Source organism: Leptinotarsa decemlineata, unplaced genomic scaffold (assembly GCF_025532065.1).
Source record: "Leptinotarsa decemlineata unplaced genomic scaffold, Ldec_3_MD MMD2_tig00004307_RagTag_RagTag, whole genome shotgun sequence".
Taxonomy (NCBI): domain Eukaryota; kingdom Metazoa; phylum Arthropoda; class Insecta; order Coleoptera; family Chrysomelidae; genus Leptinotarsa; species Leptinotarsa decemlineata.
The window spans coordinates 6,913,582-6,937,459 of NW_027412606.1; the positions used below are offsets into that span (position 1 = coordinate 6,913,582).

At 32.8% G+C, this 23,878-nt stretch overlaps 1 protein-coding gene across 1 annotated transcript in view; it reads right to left on the reverse strand.

Moving 5' to 3' along the window:
• Positions 1–1,294: 1,294 nt before the first annotated feature.
• LOC111511811 (choline transporter-like protein 1) overlaps positions 1,295–23,878 on the reverse strand; it is a 105,164-nt gene continuing 82,580 nt past the window's right edge. The window contains exons 10-13 of the mRNA XM_074178882.1: positions 17,333–17,562; positions 14,200–14,366; positions 6,525–6,614; positions 1,295–2,521 (exon numbers count right to left, since the gene is read on the reverse strand). Of these exons, the coding sequence (XP_074034983.1) occupies positions 2,384–2,521; positions 6,525–6,614; positions 14,200–14,366; positions 17,333–17,562 (625 nt within the window). The 3' untranslated portion in view covers positions 1,295–2,383. The remainder of the gene's footprint in view (positions 2,522–6,524; positions 6,615–14,199; positions 14,367–17,332; positions 17,563–23,878) is intronic.

Genomic DNA, 23,878 nt, shown 5'->3' on the forward strand with positions numbered 1-23,878 from the left:
TATTACCTCTCTTTTCTTTATAAAATTGCTTTTCAGGAAATAAATAAGTTTCATCAAGTTTTTTGAAATCAGGGAAAGTACCGAAAAACGAAGCTGCATTTTCTCTTTGGATGGCTATACTAATTTTCTGAATGAGAATAGGTGTGGCTCTTGATTCGTGGGTTTCATCGGTTACCTTTTTTCCAATTCCATTGATGAAAGATAAAGCTTCAGAGCCAAAAACACCAAACAAATATCAGATGTCTGATATTAGTAATATCATGTTCAAAACTTACTGTAATGACCGCAATGACATTATCATTGAAGAAATTTCTATTTCATAAATGTTCATTAAATGAATTTTATACAACGTTGTATAGGTGGTTCCACTTATGCCTCGCTTGTGTTTACGCAGTTATTATCGTAAACATAAACTGTTTGAAATATTGATATCTAGATAAGATAAAGATAAGATAAAATAAGACATTTATTGACCTTTAAAAATTAAAAAAAAATGTTTACCAGATAAATTCACAACATAATTGTGTAAGTATGTCAAGACTGAGGTGTAGTAATATAAAAAAAATGTATAACATTCGTAAAGCTATGTAGAAATAGAAGTAGTGAATTCTGTAAAAATGAGATAATCCTAGAAACTAGGCTTTGTGTAAGAGTACGTTATTAAATAGACAGTACTAAATATTAGTCCATACATAGGAGAAAACATCTTCAATGTGGATTTAAAATGAGTGATTTTTTTAGTCTTTCAATTTTTTTTAGTTGATGCCTTCCAATCCACCGGTATACGGTTATATAGTTTAATTGACATTTAGTCAGTCTGCTTCATTGTTTTAGTCTATTATACAATAGACTAAAACAATGGTAGTCTATTATACAATTCTTTGTTGCAAGTACTGTACTTGTGAATTTCACTCCCCATATTGTTTGCATTTTGATTTTTGTACAAGTACAAAACTTTGTCTTCGCAATGTATCTACTGCTCATCGTTATGAGGTTCAACTTAGTACACCTCGAACTGTTGAAAAACTCTTTCATTTGGGGAACGGCGTTTATGTGGAATAAACTTCCTGAGAACGTTTTTCTAAATGGATTCAATCTCCAGCGTTTCAAATCCAATGTGAATCGCTATTTTCGCACAGACACCGCTCTTAGAGCGCCTAAAAGATTTTTTCGTAGTACTTGTGTTTTGTCCTTGAAAAAATCTTTAATTTTTTTCAAATTCGTATTTAATTCAGACTGACACTTACAATCTAAGGAATGGCTGTTAGGGAAAAATTGAAATATTAAATAATAATTGTTAGTGTTCAATAAACTTTAATTCGAGAGAAAATTGTACAAAATAATTTTAATTGACATTAGAAAAACAAAGCAATCTGCAATCTGGGAGAAAAAACAATTGAAATTATAAAAACTAACCTAAAACACCAAAATTATTGTCTCTTGAAATCAATGCTACCTTCAAACTACTACACTTTCCATTTTACTTTTTCATTAATCACAAGTTATTACCTTATGCTTTTGATTCCAGGCATACTTCAATACAGTTGAAGGGAACAGTTTTCAAAAGTCCCCCTTTATTTAAATGCAAACAATACAAAAAAGTAAAAAATAATAGAACTCTAACCTTAAAACTAATGACGCTTTTCGATGAGTATGTTTCCAGGATAGAAATAATCGGTAACATGACCATTGTCATTAACAATTTCTCATTTAATTTTGTTCAACAGGTGAACAAACAAATTAGTAATTTCATATAAACTCAAATTATTTGAATTGGTCTTTGTATGCTTTACAGTACCTCAATGATAATGATCCGTCTAAAATTATTTATATGAAAAAATTTCATCGACTAGGTCATTATTCTATAGCCGTCATATTCAATAATTTTTTTTTAACAAAAATATTGAACAATAAAATATTTTTATGAGTAATTTTCCTCAAAAGTGAGAATTCAGTTACGAATTCAAAAAACGGTTATATAAAAAATATTTGTTCAACAACTCCAAGTAGTTGAAATTTTCAGCAAGATGAAGCATATATAAAATATACTCGAAAAGTCTAACTGAAATAAACTTTCTAAAAGTCAAAGTAACAATGAACCTGAGAACACAGACAAAAACAAATTAGCTTTAAATTGGAATAACATTAATAGTTACATGTTTTTTTTCTATATATACCATGTATCATAAATATATATGTATATATTTAATAAATGTGCATTATATTTACCTCTCAAAGGCCATTTGATCTTAACAAATGTAAAAGCGTTACATACAGTCACATGGTTATGAATAAATGTTTACATATTATACTTTTTGGAATTGGTATTAATTCGAAAAGTGTTATGTTTGAATAAGAAACCAATTCCATATTAACAATCCAGTTATTTCTTCTCTCCATATATTTTCTTGGAATTTTCCACAAATTCCATCAAGTCCCTGGACATGGCATAGGGTCGAGCCATTCCGTCATTAAGTAAACTGTCTTCGCAGAAGCATAGGAATATTGTATCGATGGTCGTCTGAAAAATAAATGAATTAGATTAGAGTTTATTGTCATCATTGCTTGGTGATCATTTGTTCAGTAAGATACACAGCGGCTCAAACAGTGACGTCCAAATATTCAATTGTAGATAGAACACCTTCAAGACCTATCAGAATCCCCCTACACTTTATACATGGTGGTATTTTATCTATACATTTTTAGGATTTTTTTTTTATATTTGCATTTATATATTTTTGTAACTTTTTTATATCTACATTTATACTTTTTAGGTACTTTTTCTATATTAACATTGTATTTTTTGGACTTTGTCAATAAGATGCAAATCTTCGGACAATAAAGTATATTTTGATTTTATTTGTTCAAAAAATACGGTGACAGTTCATATTTCGCGAACTACATATATTCCATTAGCAATTTTTCATTTTTTTATGTTGGTACACTCTTCTCGAACATAGGTTCACAGTTTCAGCTGTTTAGCATGTTCAGTTAGCGACTTTTTCTTGTTCCTATGATTAAAGAAACACATATAACGAAATTTTGCAATGACTGGGGAAATGGGATTGTTTCATGCTATGGAAAATGAAACTAATTTGCTTATAGACTGATTGAGTTAGGGGTATATTATACTTATCAAGCCTAATCGGTCCCAAAATCTCTTTATATGTGCAGAAAAAAGAACAATTCGAAAAGCAAGAATTTAAATTGGCCGCGTGTCTGTCGACCAATAAAATTTATCGTGTCTAGAGCGGAGTTGCCAGGTGTATTGGTTTTTAATATCCAACGACAGATCTGATGATCCAATTTGACATATGCCATTTTTGTTGTTATTGTTGTCAACTCTGTGTGAATACATATGTTACAATTATCTAATTGAAGAATTTTTTTTGTGAAAGGTAGGTCTCGGCAAGTGCCTATTTTGCTGCATATTCTGTGTCATTAGTTAACATTCCGAAAAATATTTTTTCAGGTTATTTTTGGATTGAATTTCACCATTACTACCACCAAAATGGTTAAATATGTTTTATACCTAGTTGTAAAAACAGATCATCCATACCAGACAAAAAGTTGTTCAGTGTTCCAAAAAACGAAACTCTAAGAGATCTATGGTTTTCTTTAGTTGGCCGAGCTAAAATAAAAATTAAATGAAAACTTTCCATCCTTCGATAAAAGACAAAGTCTGAAATGACCTACTAAATATACCACCTACCGTTTCAATTTTTCATTCTTCATTTCGGTACCAAAGTATTGCAAATTTTCCAAGTAAAATTCATCGATCATTTCAAAATCGACTCTTGGTAAGTTGTCGGAGTCAGCTTTAACAAAACTAGGCTAACATTCATTTTGACATTATTTTAACAAAAATACGAAGTTATGTGTGGAAATCATTGACAGTAGTAATAGTTGTCACATACACTACAGAGAGTGCTGGCTGACTGGATGACAATATGGCTAATATACCAGTAATGTTGAATTTCTTATTTTTGGTGGGTGGCATGAATGCATAATTGATTCATTTCATTAGGGTTCATGAAGCATTCATTTATTTGTTTGCTGGCTTTATTGTTAAAAAAAATTAATGAATAATTACAGAAAATTTTAATTAACCGTTTATTTTCTCAGGAAAATGGAGTACCCATATCACAATTTATTGGTTTATTCAGCATTGAAAATGTATGTCATATCGGATCCATTCTGCTTGTTTTTGCAACATTGAGTTTCAACTTTTTCTTAGCACAGCTCGTGTAGGAACAATTCGTTTTTTCATCGAGTTCAATTTGTGTGTGTTTGATGTTGATTATTTCTATTGTTCCTATTGGTCAATCGAACACGAAGCAGGAATAGGCTCGTGACGTCACCACCCTACCAAATTCGATTTTTAATAATTAATTACGGGAAAACAGGGTACTTAGAGAGATGAAACAAAGTGCACTATTTTTCAATTTAAAATTTCTATGAAGGGAACTATAAACCAAAAATCATGAAACAAGCCCATTAAAACTGAATTGCTGAGACAGCAAAAAATTCATATCAGAACTGTTTTGAGGATTAGGAAAAACGTTGGCACAAGTGCAAAACTGATTTCATCCTACTTGTTGGACAGAAGTCAGTTTGTTCAAATATCTCAGAAAGAGCCAGATGGGTCAGTGAGTAGGCATCGTTCAGAAACCGTAAAGCTGGAAGTAGGCGTTCCTCAAGGTAGTGTACTAGCTCCAGTACTGTCCACACTGTTCATTGCTGACTTAGTGGAATATCTACCGGAATACAGATGATTCAGCTTTTTTTGTAGGACGACTGCAATTTGTTATTAGGGAAACTTTGGGAATAGTTCCCTGCCAATCAACTGTATCTCAATACCGAAAAAACAGAATACGTAATCTTTCATACCAGACAAAGGACTGCAAACTATCAAATATCTTTGAAACTTGACGATGTACACATAAACCGAAACATTTCTGTGAAATTTCTAGGATTGACTCTAGAAGAAACACTCAGCTGGCATGACCATATATATAATATGACAAAAAAAATGAATTCTAAAATATATCAAATTCGGTGTATTCGTAACCATGTCAATAAGAAGTGCCTGAAAGATTTTTATTTTGCAGAAATTCAGTCAAATTTGATCTATGGCATGCGTCAAATGTACAAGATAGTACGAAAAAACTCATCAATGTTAATGAAACCAGAGGCAGAGTTAATTTTCAAGTTCAATTCGAAAATATTTAAAAAATAGCCCTTAAATACTCTGCAGAACTTTCAGAAAAACACAAAAATAGCGGTAATGATAGGTTGTCATTTGGTGAAATCAGCGTAAGGTGGTAAAAATTATTGAAAATAGTGATTTTTATATTTTTTAATCAATTACTAATCTGACAGATATTCTGAACGAATAAGAAATAATAAAATCGGACGAGCCACAAGTGAAATTTCCAAATCTCTCAGTTTGCCAAATACCGATAAAAATACAAGGCACTTATTTCAACATGAGCTTTCCTTTTGGTTGAGTTTGGAACTGAATTGTCAGCTTTCAAGCATCATGGAAATATTGGAAATTATAAAAAAAATTATACCACTTAGCAAATTCAGAAAATAGTCCCCATTCAGTATTACAAATCATCAAGGTATAAGAAAATTCGTATAATTGTACAATATCAATTACCGGAAATAAAATTTTTCAAATGAGTATAATAAAAATTATATGTTTTTCAAACTCAAAGTCCTAGAAAAAATAAGTTTCCATGAAGCTTTTTTTATACACTGGTTTGGTTCGCTGGTCTGGTTGATACACTTTTTACATAACAAACTATATTTCAGATATAAAAAATTCAAATTGTATAGCGCCCTACACACGTTACGATTTTTCGTACTGCATGTTGAACTGCAAATTGTAAAGAAAACTGTACGGCATGCAGTACAGCCATGTTTCATCCACACCTCACAACAGCACGTACTGCCGAGGTTTAGATTTCAATCTTTCAAAAGTCATGTCTGAAGGAAGTTTTTATATTGTATATTTTCTTTTTCATTACTTCTTGAGATTCGAACAACTCTTGGGAACAACTCTTTAAATTTTGCAAATAAAATATCGTAACTTGAATTTCTTTTTATTTTACATCCCACAGGCAGCTGTTTTATTTGTATGCAGCAATAAACTCTTCCCAGAACGTCTTATTTTTCATATCCATTATAATGATATGAAATATATAAAACCCTTTTCCCTAAATGATTTGCTTTGAACGATATAAAATTGAAACTGCCACAGCAATAAGCTTCAAACGTTCCAACTTGTCTATAACCCCACCCCAGATATGACTGTTGATACAATATTTTATGGAAGCTACGTACTACGAACGATTTGACGACTGCATACTGCAAAACACCCAATTTGCCTACACACGTTATGATTTATCGTTACTGCGGCAGTACCAATGCATATCGTACTGCAAGCAGTACGAAAAATCGTAACGTGTGTAGGCCGTTTATGAGATGGAAAGACATTCAAGGTATGAAAAACTTACCTCAAAAGGTGAAAAGAATGTTACTGCCACACACAATGATACTACAAAGACAATGGCATAAGAAATAGCAACGCTAGCGCCAGATGCTCCCTAAAACAAAAAAAAGGGCATTAGTCATTATGATTCATTCATCAAATAATACTATAGAGTGTGTATACAGGTTTTCCTAATCACATTCAACTGAAATTATTATAAATTTGGCCAATTTCATCACACAGAATAAAATAATAGTGTCTCTGATGATAATTATACAATTTTAACATTTCGTTCAAGACATGGTTCACTAAACGGTCGTTTCATCAGTAAAAAGGATGAAATTACTATGTGGTGAAATGCGTCTTGAATGAAATGTGTGAGTTGTATAATTATCATCTAGGATAGTGTTATTAATTTTCATCAAGTAACAAGTAATGGGTCAGTGTATTCATAAGATAAAAATAATAAAAATATTCTCTTTCAATCAGTGACGCTCATCGATTCTTGGGAAATCCTATAATTTTTATCTAAAGAAATGAACTTTAGACGTTCAAGCCAGTCTCGCTTATACCTACACAGTAGGTTGAATGGACTGACGCCTATCAGAAAACAACTACTCTTCTGGCTAATACCATGAAAGGCGTTGGATTATATACGACAGGCGTCAGTGCAGGAATCTTCACAGAAAATTTTCTGCATATGCAGGTAGCAATACAACTGAATTTAGATTAGTTGAATGAATGCCATTACGAACTGTCATCGATGACATGAGTAGATTGAACTCATTCCGTGGCATAACGTCGGATGACATGAATGTTTTCTCCTATTATGTTATCTATATTTGGCACTGGAGAGCTGATAAGGCAAGTGCCTTACGGCATAACATCGTATGTCTACCAATGACGTTGACAATGTTCCATGTAAGTGAAATTTAACCTTTTTCATATACTATATTGTGGAAGAATCCTGTGAATGATATCTGATTCCATTCCACAACGAATGTTATGGAATGGAAAATTTCCTGCATATGCAACTGGCAATACAACTGAAAGAGTCGACCTTCAATTTTGGAATGGGCACACTTGCAGACCGGTTTCGGGCTCATTAGCCACTCATCAGTGCAAGATAGTGGCCATCATCAACCTAAAGTCAATGATATTCCATAATTGAAAATCGGAATTCTTTCAGAGTATTTCATTCCTCTTCCTAAGTTGGAGCGAACAACAAAATGTCACTCTATCTAGTGGACGAGGTACTTACAAACTGCATATCCGAAATTTGCCCGATTCCTCTGAATAAGGAATAAAAACTTTCTTATTAGTCGATGGGCTATGCTTGAAGACAGGCAGTAAACAAATCTAAAGAAATTAACTTTAAATGTTCAAGCCTGTCTCGAATATACCTACACAGTAGGTTGAATGGACTGACGCCTATCAGAAAACAACTACTCCCCTGGCTAATACCACAAAGGGCGTTGGATTATATCCAACAGGCGTCAGTGCAGAAATCTTTACAGGAAATTTCCTGCATAGCAATTGGCAATACAACTGAAAGGATCGACCTTCAATTTTGGAACGGGCACACTTGCAGACTGGTTTCGGGCTCATTAGCCACTCATCAGTGCAAGACCGGTCAGTCCATACAACCTACTGTGTAGGTATATTCGAGACTGGCTTGAACGTTTAAAGTTCATCTCTTTAGATTTGTTAACTACCTGTCTTCAAGCATAGCTGACTAATGAGAAAAAATATAATTTTTATGTCATTCTGGCCAACGTTGAAAATAAAAAGCACATAGAAAGAAGTCTCATATTATATTCTTATACAACTTTATGTAGACAAATGTTTTCCTCAAGTTTGCTTCTATGCTGAGCTTTCTTAATAAAAAGTATTTTTGCCGCCTTTTCGGGGTCTAATCAGTTACGCAAAGGTTCATGAATTAAACCCGCACAATAATTGTTTGCTACGAACATTAGCGGGTGGTGCCAATGAAAATCCAAGTGCTATCGGTGATGATTCATAAAATTCTTCTCCGTGAATGCTTCACCATTGAAGAGGATTTTTGTCTACGACGGTAGGTGAAGAATTTCACTAGTTCGGACTTCCATTGTCTACTATATAAAATGATTTGAAATCCCTGAAACAAGTAAAAAAGAATAGTTGAAAATAACAATTATATTAAGCAACAATAAACCTGAAATGAAATGATAGTGGAATAACCTACAAGTAAAAATATAATAATTGAATAAATAAAAATTAAAGGAATGCTGCTGACAGTCAGCACCCGAAGACGATTGTAGATACCAACAATCGAAACGTCGTGAACTAACGTGACTTGGAATCTCTACACTTTATTTTTATTATTTTCTTTTTTGCATTCCTTTAATTTTTATTTATTCAATTATTATATTTTTACTTGTAGGTTATTCCACTATCATTTCATTTCAGGTTTATTGTTGCTTAATATAATTGTTATTTTCAACTATTCTTTTTTACTTGTTTCAGGGATTTCAAATCATTTTATATAGTAGACAATGAAAGTCCGAACTAGTGAAATTCATCACGAAACATTGTCAATCACCTTCAAACAAACGGTAAGTGAACTTCCACTGTCCTGTGTTTCTCGATTTTCATCTTCGCTGACGCTTCGAGAATTAATTATTTTCTAGCGCTCCCCAAATGTTTTTACTTTACTACATCTTAAGAATCACAATCGCAATGTGTGTCATGTGAAAATAAGAGTTTCTAATGAAGGTAATTTAAAACACTATTTTGTAATATTAAGAAAACTTTTAATCATGTTATTAAAACAAACATTTCAAATTTGAATTTTAAAACTAATCTAATGTGAAAGATGAATTTGATGATTTTTAATATCAGGCTCGAATTTACTCAAAAACAGCCGTAAGTCACCGCGTTCGGTAATCTGTAACCGATTTCTCTTTTCAGTTTCCACAGCACTGAATCCACGTTCACACAAATACGATGATGCGAATGCTATCAAAAATCGTTGAACGGTGGACCACACTCTAGGGTACAATTGCGGGATTGGCTTTTGTAGATAAAATTCTTGGTATTCATTTTTGAATTTTATTTTTATTTCCTCATTCGTTATCAGTTATATGAGTTCTTCTTCCAGCTGGGGTGATCTTGCTGTATTGACATTTGTAAGAGGATCCAACCCCCAGTCCGGTATTTCCAATTTCAAAATGTCCTACAATCGTTCTGCGAAATCACTGTGGAGGTTCTCCAAATGTTGGCAGTAAACAAGCAAGTCGTCGTTGTTGAAGGTTACTGCTGACAAATTAGGGAAATTGCGAAACTCACGTCTACTGATATTATTCTTGTGTAAGAGCAATTTGGCTACAAAAGCAGCAATGACATTTTTTGTTTAATTCAAATTCAAGTCGTCACCTTGAAGTTGGAGATTAACATCATTAAATAATTTATACAGGTCTGTCAAGTACGCAATATCATTCTTTGAAGTGATGAGGTTGTCGTGCAATTGTTTGTCTTTGTTTTCCAAGAACTCTATTACAGAGTCAAATCGATTGTAAAATCGAGTCAGACAGTTAGCTCTTGATAGCCAACGCACTTCTGTGTGAAATAGCAATCGGTTGAAATCTTCATTGTCAGCAACACAAAGCTAATTAAATAATCTGTCATTTAAAAAGCTGTTTCGGATTTTATTGACTGCTTTGATGATATATTGCAGTGAATGAGAAAGGCGCTCAGACAAATTTTTTGCAACCAAATGTTGCCTATGAATAACGCAATGTACAGCGAGCACATCTGGAATTTTATTTTTTAAGTACGCTATAAAGCCTTTGTGACGTCCTGTCATAGCCGGAGCGCCATCCGTAGAAGCTGATATAATATTCTTCAGTGGAATTTCTTTCTCATCACAAAATTTTTCCAGTGTATCCGTCTCTAAATTTTGGGCAAATAGTATTTCTTGATATACTTTCTCATTTTTAATAAACCTCACGTATGACAACAACAATGCTTCATTGGTTGGTAAAGTGGACTTATCTAACTGAATTTAGAAGGCTTCAGAGGATTGCACAATGAATCTTCAATGTTTTCAGACATCTCATCAATTCGTCTTTGCACGGAACTATTGCTCAAAGAAATTTTTCGGATATCTGCCGCTGGTTTATGGAGCACAGTAGTTATTAATTTATTGCCAGTAAAATTAAATCCTCTCCAATAGTGTGAGGTTTACCTGTTTGAGCAATTAGCAAGGAGATATTGTAGGATGCTTGGTGACCGTCGTCGTCTTGCTTAGAAGCCCCTGAAAAAAGTTTTGACACAGTTGGCTGAGCTGAGTGTTTCTTTTCCAGTTCTTGAAAGTGAGTCACACTTTTGTCTTTTTTATCTGAATGCATTTTATTCAAATGATGTAGCCTTGAGGGTTTCATCGCTTCATTCGATTTTCAATAAATCCATATTTTATATATTCCGCGCTATTCTGCCGTTTCTTCTTTTTTGCTTCCGACATAATTTTGTCTTCAAAAATGCTGAAGTAAAGAATCGAGTATTGAAAACTTGCTAATGACAGCACTCACAGTATTCACCACTACACGTACAGCAATTTACCTAGCTAGTCGCTAACTAAATTCACTTGTTTTCTCAATATCGTTGAATAACATTACAGGCTGGATGGCGCGCGCGCGCTTTTATATGAAGCAGCGGGTGGGCCTAGTACTTTCGAGAATGGAGACTAGAAACTTCTCGCTTCGCATTGAAGCTTACCGTTATCTATTGTACAGTTTGACAACTATCGGACAAAAATAGTTACTGTCTAGTCCCCTAGATGGCGTTACACGAGGAAACTCGCGTTAAGCGTAAAAGAGCGGTAAAGTTTATGTTGAACGCAAAAAAGCATTTTTAAATTAGCTATCGCCCACCTAAACCGCTTCAACGCCCCCAATCATCTCTGTGCCCCCTATAGACCTCCAGCGACCACAAGGGGGCGTTATCGCCCACTTTGAGAAACACTATAGAATAGAATAGAATAGAAGTTTATTCATCACTAAAGTTCACATGTACAACATAAAAAAAGTTTAAATACATGAAACTTATTGGACTAGTCACAAAGAGAGCTTAAAAGTAATTAAAATTTACAAGATTATACATATACATTTTTGATAAGTAAAATATTAAAATATACAATGAACATCAACAATTTAAAAATTCTTGAAGAGAGTAGAACACCTTGTTTTTTAAAAATTCATTCAACCAACATTTTAGTTCATTCCTACTCATTAAACTTAACTCAGGATGAATAGCCATGAGTTTGTTATAACATTTAATACCTTGATATACATGGGAGTCTTGACCAACTCCTAATCGTGAGTATGGCTGGTATAATCTTTCACTGTTTCTTGTACAGTAATTATGTATATCTTTTTTTTTCCTCAAATAATTTTCATCTTTTTTAACGTATAATATGATCTGCAGCACATAAAGTGAGGGGACTGTGAGAATTCCTAGTTGATTGAACCATTTTCTACATGATGTTTTGGAGTGCACTCCTGCCATACATCTGATAATTCTTTTTTGCATAACAAAAACTCTATTCATATGTACAGAGTTACCCCAAAACATTATTCCATAACTTATTGTCGATTGCACTATTCCAAAATAAGCCAGTTTAAGGGTTTCCAGCGATATTGTACCTCTCAATTGCCTGATGATGAAGCAACTTGTGCTTAATTTATTTGTTAGATCATTAATATGAGGATCCCATGTAATTTTTTGATCTACTTTGATACCTAGAAATTTGATGTATTTCACCTGTTATATTGTTTGATGATTAACTCTTATTAGAGGACTGTAATCATAATTTATATTTTTTGTTCTAAACACCATAAAAAATGTCTTGGACAAATTCACTAGCAATCCGTTGAACACACACCACTCATGAAAATCATTAGCACAAATATTTGCCTTGATTACAGTATCCTGTAATTTATTCTCAGAAATCAGAATATTAGTATCATCAGCATACATAATGTTTTTTTTTGGCTCAGAGCATGAATAAACCATATCATTTATAAAAATTTTGAAGAGAACTGGCCCCAATATAGACCCCTGAGGGACACCAATGTTCACCATATTTTCTTTAGATTTTTTACCGTTTATCACCACTATTTGTTGTCTGTCATGGAGATATGAAGCAATCCAATCACTTGTAACTCCTCGTATGCCAATTCGGTGTAATTTTTCCAAGAGTAGTTGGTGATCAACTGTATCAAACGCTCTACTTAGGTCAAAATAAAGAGCAATGGGATTTTGTTTATTATTAAGGCAGCTATAGACGGTAGTATTGAGATCAGATATGGCGGTATTTGTTGATTTGTTCCTTCTAAATCCATTCTGACAATCAAATAATGAGTTATGTTGATTCAAAAATTTATTGAGACGTTCAATATATGCCATATCAAAAATTTTGGCTAGTTGGCTCTGTAAGCAGACATTTCGGTAATTATCTACTATCTCTCTAGATCCTTCGTTTTTGAAAATTGGTATAGATTTAGAGAAATTTAGAATCAATGGGTACTGTCCTGACAAAAAAGATTCATTGATTATGTGAGCTAAAGGCAAACCTATCGTTTCCTTGACAAACCTTACAGCTTTTCCACATATATCATCTATCCCAGAAGCATGTTTACTTGTTGTTTTAGTTATATATTCTTCAATCTCCTGAGGAGTGGTTGGACAAAGGAAAAAGCTATGTTCAGGCTCCCTTCAGAAATAAAAGTACTGTAATTTTTAGTATATATCATTCGCAGCATTCAAATTCCTTCCTTCTTTTTTTTTCAGTCACTGGTGTAAAAAGCTTGTGCTTATAGCAAGGTTCTAAGTAGGTGTCATCAAACGGAATCTTCGCTACTAGAGGTCAAAGTGCACATTTTTTTGTGGGGGTGGCGTTTTTGTACTATTCATTGCGTTGGTGTCTCTATTGTGACAATAATAATAATATTCATTCAATACTGTGAAAAAATATATAAATGATGAAAATATGATATATTAACGAGACAAAGTCAGAAAAGTACACACTTGTTCTGGCTCATTAACGTTATAAAAGTTATCAATTATCTTACATGCAGTGATCACAACAAAAATGGAGTTTTTTTGTAATAGGTATTCAGAGTACAATCTATTGAAAACACTTTTTTTCACCAAAACAATGCTGTCTCGTGACGCGCGTTTTAGTAACCAAATGACAGTTTTCGTCATCTCCTGATTATGCAAACTTGGTTAGTGAAACGCGCGTCGGAAGACAGCATTTTTATTATGGTGAGAGAAAAGTGTTTTCAATAGATTCATTTCACGTTTGAGGTTCCAAAACCTCTCATCTATTTAGAGTACGTTCCGGAAATGAGATGTTAAGGTTTTTTTGGTTCCAGGTTATTCAGTTATGTACATTTTACTGCTCTAAATATCGTGGATTTTTTTCCAAACACGAAAAACCCATTGAATACCTGAGTATAAGTGTCCGTAATGATATATGACAAATTTAAGAATAAAATTAAAAATGAAGAAATAGTTCAATAAAATATCAAGCTGACAAATATCAATCAATACCTCCAAAAATACTAGATATGCATTTGAATATTTTTCAATGATAGAACAGGTTTCAATTCATTTATGCACATAAGGTATCAAAATTGAATTATTAAAAAAATACTCACCATCATCACCAACATATTAATCAACAAGGATACGATGATGATCAAAAGTTGTGCCATTTTCAAAACAAAATCGCCAATGTAATTTACTGATGCGATGTTAACTGCATTTTGGAAGATGATCTTAGCTGCTCGTTTTCCTGACTTATAGAAAGGCTTTCCGTGCATAGCTGAAACCAAATATTCATTGAACATTCATGAGAGCTTATACAGTGCTTTTCAGATAAAAGTATCCACCTTTAATAACTTTTGTAATACTGGTATTTAGGAAAAATCCAAAAACACGTCAATTAATGTTGGAAGGGGCAAGCATTATGGCTTATTTAAACTTACTGGAAAAGCCACCCCCTCACCCCTAGCATCATCCCTTTTTTTTAAATTACTTCTCATATTTTTTATGTAAAATTTGGATACTCCTCTTTGAGCTGATTTCAAAAATGTATAATACTTGTAGGTTAAAGTGGTTAGTTTATGAGATAAACAATTTTTCTTTTAATAGCATAAATTTTACTCATTTTTTACTTTCACCTTATTTGCCTGTACTAAAATGGGTTGTACAACAGTTCGAACTCTTTAATCTTTTTAACTGTGCTATTTATCATGAAGTTACAATAAGTGTTCAAAATGAGTACCATTCACTTCCATACAATGGTATGATCTATTTTGAAATGCCTCTCTGACATTGCTTAATATGGCTGGATTTAATTGTCGACATTCATTTTCTATCCTCTCTCGTAAATCATCCAGAGATTCTGGTTGGGTAGCATAAACTTTTGTTTTTAAATACCCCCAGAAAAAGAAGTCTAGGGGTGTTAAATCCGGTGACCTAGGTGGCCACTCCATCATCTGCCCTCTTCTACCTATCCAACGAGCGGGGAATGTTTCGTTTAAAAATTGTCGGACAGGCATAGCATAGTGTGGGGGAGCTCCGTCTTGTTGAAATACCAGTAAATCTTCGGAAAGGATATCATCATTTTCTATTATTGTTCTAATACGTAGGTCAACCCCTTCCCTGAGTAACTCAAGATATGATTCACCATTTAAATTTCCGTTGATGAAGAAAGGTCCGACAATGTGGTCACCTAGGATACCACACCAAACGTTAAACTTTTGGGGATGTTGTGTATGGAATTCACGCATAATATGTGGATCACTTTCAGCCCAATATCTACAATTATGCCTATTTACTAAGCCATTTAATGAAAATGAGCATTCATCAGAAAAGCAAATATTGTTTAACAATTGTGGATCGTTATTGATAAATTGTGTCATTGATTCGCAAAACTCTAGACGACGATCAAAATCATCTTCATTCAACTCGTGCACCAACTTAACTTTATATGGGTGGTACTTGAATTTATGTAGAACTAGGAAAACTAGAAGATGAAACACCAATCGCTCTACTTATTGTTGACAACGATTGGAGCCTCTAAGCTGACTTGCCCTAAAATTGCCACTTGGATTGCTTCGTTATTTACGAGTCCCTCTCTCGCTTATGCACTTTATTGCAAACAGACCCTGTTGTGGTAAATTTCTCCATCAGTTGAATTACATACTTATGAGTTGCATGTCTTCCGTCATGTAATTCGTTAAATATTCTAGCAGCAGCTCTTGCACAATTATTATTTTGGTAGTATAAACCTACAATTTCAATTCTTTCTTGCAAAGAGTAAACCATTTCAGCGAAACAAAATAAATAATGTATCAAAGTACACTATCAATAGTGACTACAAATTCTAGTTGACAATGTCAAACTTTAATAAAAAGTAGAGTTTTTTGTTGTTTGGATATTTGAAGTAGAATAAATAGCACAGTTAAACAGATTAAAGAGTTTGAACTGTTGCACAACCCATTTTAGTACAGGCAAATAAGGTGAAAGTAAAAAATAAGTAAAATTTGTGCTATTGAAAAAAAAATTGTTTATCTCATTAACTAACCACTTTAACCTACATGTATTATACATTTTTTAAATCAGCTCAAAGAGGAGTATCCAAATGTTACATAAAAAATATGAGAAGTAATTAAAAAAAAAAAGGGATGATGCTAGGGGTGAGGGGGTGGCTTTTCCAGTAAGTTTAAATAAGCCATAATTCTTGTCCCTTCCAACATAAATTGACGTGTTTCTGGATTTTTCCTAAATACCAGTATTACAAAAGTTATTAAAGATGGATACTTTTATCTGAAAAGCACTGTATATCTAGGCCTCAACTACATAATTTCTTCATTCAAAGTTCATTCTAACTACTTAAATTAGTCCTTGGGAAAATATATTCTTTTTTTACTTTATGTAATTTACATTATGTAATAATTTGAAGATGAAATGCTCAGTATTAAATGTTAAAAGTTAATGAATCAATTTGAGATATTTGACTCGAGTTCACACAAATCTGTTTAAAAAGAAAAATATTTTTGCGATTCAGCAAATGAAACTGTTTGTGATCACAAAAAAACCTCTCTAGTATATTTTGCAATGGCATCGTAAACGTCATGGTGGTATGTTGAGGATACCTTTCCACAAATCAAATAGATTAAAAAAGTCTCCATTATACAATGCTATCTCACTTTACAACAAACTGCCAAATTCAATCAAAGAGTCCAAATCAAATGAAATCATTGAGAATAATATGAAAATGTTCTGAATGAATAAAATGTTTTCATAGTTCAAGACTATGGGGTGATAATTCGTGATAATAATCCTCAATGTAAATTAATATATGTATTTGTTGCTTTTAAACTTGTGCCATGTGCCGTGATTTATGTATAGTACAAGCATATCAGTAGTAAAATTATTGACTTACTATATGTACATTAAGTACCGAAAATTTTCAATACATTTATTATTGTTATAATTATTGTTAATTCATTTTTGGAAAGAGTTACAACACTATTCAAGTGAATATTTCACAAAAAAAATTAAAAAATTGGTTCTTATGATAGCACAATTTGCATAATAAATGCAATGAGTTATCAAATAAAGTCAGTGAAATGTAATTAAATTTTTCATTTGAATATAATAGGACCATATCACATTTTTTCCAAGGAATCTATTGTTGAAACACTAGTAACAATCAATCGAATATTGCAAAACATTCACAGCTAATTATTGAAATCATGTGTGAAAACTTGATATTCTTACCTGTCAAAATATAGGAGTTCTTGGACAAGAATTTGAGGAAAGACTCAATACTTCCCATACAAAAATCGACACACAATTTCAGGCTTTTATTTTTTCCAAGTGATGACAAAATGGAACGAATGATGGCTATAATGGTGATTATCAGTGAACCAAAAGCAATACTTCCCAAATGGAATCTGAAGACAATACTTGCACTTCTAGAAATTGGACTGTCGAGGTTATTCTTGTTCCTGAAACAAAGTATAAATTTATAAGGATGTTGCTCAAATATATTTTTTTACTTGTGATGCACTGTTTGGAACCTTTGGTGTAGTAATGAATATTACTGGACTTTAATCCCATAGAGGAAGATAAAACTTCTCTTGAAGATGATCACTTGGTGATTGAAACACGTATTGAGGTGTTAAAAATAACAGTTTGGTGTTGGGATTAAATTCCAGTAATATTGCCTAAATATATTAATAATAATAATTATTGAATGTAAAATTTCACGGCTGTAGATAACTGTGTCAAAGGTATTTTCCATTTTTACCGAGTATTTCCAACGCAGTTTTCTGCGTTGGGAACAACGCAGAAAACTGCGCAATTCAAATTTGAATTTTGTTTGTCGTTTTATTCATTTTCAATTTTTCAATGAAATTATAATATATTTCAACGCAAAGGTTCAAGATATGGTGATTTCCATATACATTCAATTATTATTTAATCATTTTATTTTGCAGTTACCTAAGAATAGAATACATTTTATTTTTGCTTTTTGAACAATGTTCATTACACAAGACCAGTTCAACAGTACATGTAATTTACATCACAACGGTAATAAAACACATGTAAAGAACAATAACAAAGTACGTAATAATTTATAATCGTTTGCAATTTTCCTTCAATTAAAAGTTTCTTTCCATTATAATAACAATTGAGCATAAATGCTGGAAGTTTATTTCTCGAATATCTCTATACAGTCAATTCCTCTTTGATACTCTGGAGAGAAATATCATCTTCTTGGACATATTGCAACTTTCAGAGAGTGAAAATGCTAGGAGGATATGACAAATATGAGCCGTGGTTTTGCGATACCCTAAGATTTCTACGATAAACTGAGATAAACGACCTCTCTAAATCTACTGGTCATGAGTGAGATGAATGGAAGACAGGGAGCAGAAAAAAATAACCTAAAAAGTCTGAACTGTCGAAGTTTTGTGAAGTTTATTCACGAAATTTTATACTATGAAACTTAATTTTGGACTATGTCAAATAATAATTAAGACAACTGACCTGTTAGAATAAACTAGTTGGATGAACGAGTTTATTGAAATGGAAAACTAATAGGCAAACATTATTTACAGTGTACCATGAAAAATAAAACATTAAATACATTCAAAGACATTCTTACATATGTAATGTATATGATCTCCAGTTGTAACTTAGAGTAGTATCTAAAGATATGGACTGCAACAATACAAAATGTCAAAGATATTTTATGGGTTTGTTTGCAATGGCGATTTTGTCAATCAACCCTTGAGTAAACAGGTGAAAAAATATACCAAGAAAGGACGGGTTGGGTCTGAGATACACACATTTGTTATTATCATTATCTTTTTTAAATAAATTGAATTGATACTGTTCATGCAAAATTATGTTTATTGTTACTCTCACTATTAACCAAAAACAAGTATTCCGATATATTTCATGTTTTACATATAAAATTTAACATAAAAGAAAATTCATGAAAATATACAGTGAAGAAAAATTATGTGGTACATGGATTCGGAACGTTAATTTTGAGCGCAGTCTGGGCATGTATGCTTGGAATGTTCCATACAAATCATTTTTTTACAGATGTGACAGAAAAATCTTGTTTTGCGATTTCGGCAAAAGACACATCTTTGATATGTTCCTTGTAGTGGATCTGCTTGCTCAACCAAACTCTGTCCACTAAACTTCGCAGCTTTCAGCCTTACATCTCTTGATATATGTTTGTCAATAGCTCTTCTCTTTAGCTGTTCCGTAACTAAATTCATTCCTAGTTGATTCAGGTATTTTTTCCTTCCTGTTTTCGTGATAACCATATCCTTATTGTTGGTCCTATATATGATGAACGAATTTATTGCACTGACGTTGAGTAAGGAATAAAATATTGTCATTGGCCATCTCCTGGTATTTCTTGATACATCGTATAATGCCACCATTTGATCCACACAATCTACCCGCGCTTTTGTCGCATTATACAGGGTGATCATTTCTGGCTTATTTTCATCTCCAGTACTTTCGTCGATTTTATCGTCATGAATACAACTGATGTATTTTTTTTGGTTTATAAAATACTAATGTCATGTCTTTATTGAAAGCAAACATACTAGTTTTAGCAGGTCTTCGCACTGTTAAAAATTCTGGTGGAATTTCCACTTTATTCTTGCGTAAACTTCCCAGAAGAGTCAATTTATGATCAGTCAATAGTGATTGTGCTAAGGGGATAGAGGTAAACCAATTATCCATCGTGATGTTTCTTTTGCTATCATGGATGGGCTCTGTCATTCTGACAACAACATCAAGAGATTTATTGCTCACTTGGTATGGTTCAGCTGGTTGGGTTCCTGTATACACTTTCATGTTGAACGTATAATACATCCTAGCATCTACAAGCGAATATATTTTTATTCCATATCTTGCAGGTTTATTAGGCATGTACATTCGGAAGGCACATCGGCCACGGAAGGCTAATAGCATTTCATCAATCGTGACGTATTCTCCAGGCGAGTAATGATTTCTGAATTTTCCATTTACTTCCTCAAACAATTCCCTAATAGGTGCAAGATTGTCGGTTTTTTTCCTTTCTTCACGTGTATCGACATCATCACAGTGTAACCATCTTATCAAAAAGCGGAATCTTCTTTTAGCCATAACCATAATATCTCCAGACCAGTTTCGTCTGTTGCCCATAATTCGTAAATAGTGGTTCGACCTCCTTTATGGACACCAGCTAAATATAACAGGCCGATTGGTGCTTTGATTTCCGTTATATCTGTGTAACGTACGTCGTATTTATCTTTATATGAATGAGCTACTTTTTCAATGAACTGATTGGTATATTCAACTATTTTCTGTACTATGTTATCCGAAAAAAATAGCTTCCAAGTTTCCATTGCAGTTTTTGAGTTTTTTGCAACGCCAATAACACCTGGCAGCTTTTTTATCAGATTATGTTGCCTAGTTCGAACATTCTTTGGAAAGCAGCACTTATTCCATTGAAAACCAGTTTTTCCATAATAAGACAGGTGACGATGTATACCACGACGTTGATCCATATCTACAATCATTTCTTCCTCTTAATCATCCATACTCAGCTCCTGTTCTGAATCTGTTTCATGAGTACTTATAATGTTTGTTCTATCCTCCAACATCTCCATATCATCCGTCTCAGAATCATCAGATTTGACTTCTTCGTCAGTCAACACTTCATCAAACATAGATTGAAACTCTCGTATCTCTCTTTCGTAGGGATCATTCATCATGAAAGCTGTGAAATAAGCGCTTCAATACATTTCATCGAAATGAGTTTGAAAAAAATCTTACCGCGAAGGCACGGGTTGGGTCTGATATACACCGATGGTCTGAATTAGCGGGAACTAAAAGTGCAAGCGAAACAAACTTCTTAGGATATAAAGGTCTACTGAAGATAGGAAGGTACTGTAGAAGACGGCAATCATATGAGCCGCGTTCAAGAGGGGAGCGCTCAAACGTAATAGGCTGTGTATGTCAGACCCAACCCGTGCACTCAAGGGTTAAAGACGATGAGGAAACCAATGTAGTGTTCTTGTTGTAACTACATCATTTAGGGTCTTGCTCTCCAGTTTTATTCTATGAGTTGTGGGGTATAACTTTGTTCATATTAGTTAGGTTGGATGGCCTATTTCATGTATTGTTTAAACTTACTCTCTTACACATTTTTCAAATTGCAAAGGTTCCTCGAAAATACTGTAGTACTTTATGATTAACAGCAATTGCACACGTTTATGTGTATATTTAATAAACTTATAAACTAGTGAATTAGGGTATTTTATAACTATAGTTTTACATAATTTATAAGAATTCATATCTATTCAATTGTTGACCAATCTGATATTTTGTACGGCCTATGTATCAATATTTTTTGTTGAATAAATCTATGTAACTCTAAAAGTTTCTATCTTATATATTTTGAATTCATTTATATAAGTCGTTATCTCTAGGATATGTAAGTTTTCGTCGTGGCTTTGTGAAAACAATTTTGGAGGGCATTTAGGTCATATGTGTCCCATAACTTGTAGTCATTTTACACATATATCTAGCTCAATATCTAATAGTTTCATTTATTCAATGGTAGAAGTCATGGGTGTCAATCACTGAAACGACTATTCCTTAATGAATTGAATTCCAGTTTATTTTATTTGCCTGCTGAGTCGAAAAAATGTGACATGTATTATTTTCAATATCAAAAAGTTTTCTTTTTGAATTATTTGTGGAGAAATCTTAAAACCATTGGTCCGTTCATATTATGTTAGAAATTTATGGATGCTTTTAGGCGATAATGAAATAAATACAGTTACATTTTAATGGTAAAATCATTCAAAAGCTTGGCAGTGTTATTTGAGCAATATTTTAACAATTATTTTCCATTGACTTCATGTCAATGTATTGTATTTGAACTCTTCATAAGACTCATATTCAGCAAGAAATTCCAAGTAGGTGTATTTAACGTACCTTATTTTGATAACATTAATACTCAATACAGCGTGACTCACGGTCGATGGTAGGTTAGACGTTTCTGGAAAACGCAAAGCATGATTTTTCTGAAAATTTTACCTCTCACATTTCCTTACCTGTTCTATCGATCTAAAATATTTTCAGCATTGCGGCGTTGCCACTTCCATCAAAAAGTCCAAGCAACTTTATTTTTTTAATGGAACACCCCGTATAATAATACATTTTTGGAATCGCTCTGGTATTTTAATACTTTTTTGTTAATAATGTCCTATACCTATCTCTGTTTTCGGGATAAAAAATAAATTGTGCTAAATATGGTCCAAAACATAGCCTTAATTGAAATTAAGTTGATATTTTGATGATAGTTTGGACAAACTCAAAATATTCAAATAACACCAAGAAATCGACTCCATATCATACAGGGAGTGCTAAAATTACTATTATTTCCATTGTGCATAAAATTAGTAAAAAGTTCATTTTTTCAAATGAAACCTCCTGTATATTACTCGGTAAATTGAAAGATGGTAAAAAATGCTTCAAGATGATATATCATGTCCCTATACCTAAATCGTCAAGTTTTCTCAATAAAGTCACTTCTTCTAGAAACATTATTTTTTTTAGATTTTGGATTTAGGTAGCAGTGGAATTATCAAGCTTATATCAGTTCCGTTACTTTTATAAGTAATTGATAAATGGTTATTGCCGGTGTTTCAAAAAATCGCCAAAAATGAATGCAAATATTGATTATTCAAACGAAATTCTTATGGAATAATTTATTATACACGGACAGTGTGATCAAATCATTGCCAGAACTTGTAGAAAATTCAACCAAATGTATCCTGAATTAACACCAATGAACGAAAGGAAGTTACAAAATAATTTCCTTAACTATGGCTACATGTTAAAAGCGCCTTCAACATTACCAAAACCTGTTACTTCAAATGAGGACAATACTGTTAACGTTTTGGCATATTTTTATGCATATCCAGAAGCTTCCATTCGCAGTGCAGAAAAAGATTTAGGTGTATCACATGCTTCAGTACAACGAATTTTGAAAAATCACGGAATGCATCCGTATAAATTTACCAAAGTTCAAGCTCTAAAAACAGAAAACTTCGAATGTAGAATGCATTTTTGTGAATCTCTTTTGATTCATACACATGAAGATCGGGAATTTTTGTCAAAAATAATTTGGAGCTTTTTTATTTATGAAGACACACTGAATGCAGAGAGATATCTACAAATATTAAGGACGACTGTAACCGATTTTCTTGAAAATTTGCCTTAAGAGGAATATAGGAATTCGTGGTTTCAACTGGACGGAGTGCCAGCTCATTCCACCCAGGAAACTTTGAGCCATAGTTAAGGAAATTATTTTGTAACCTTACAAACTTCCTCTCGTTCATTGGTGTTAATTCAGGATACATTTGGTTGAATTTTTTACACGTTCCGACAATGATTCGATCACTTTGTTCATGTGTATAATAAATAATTTCATAAGAACTTCGTTTGAATAATCGATATTTGCATTCATTTTGGAAGATGATTCGAAACACCCTCGATAACTCTTTGTAAATTACTTATAAAACTAACCGAACTGCTATAAGCTTGATAATTCCACTGCTACCCAAATCCAAATTCTAATAAAAATAATGTTTCTAGAAGAAGCGACTTTATTGAGAAAACTTGACGATTTAGGTATAGGGATATGATACATCATCTTGAAGCATTTTTCACCATCTTTCAATTTACCGAGTAATATACAGGGGGTTTCATTTGAAAAAATGAACTTTTGACTACTTT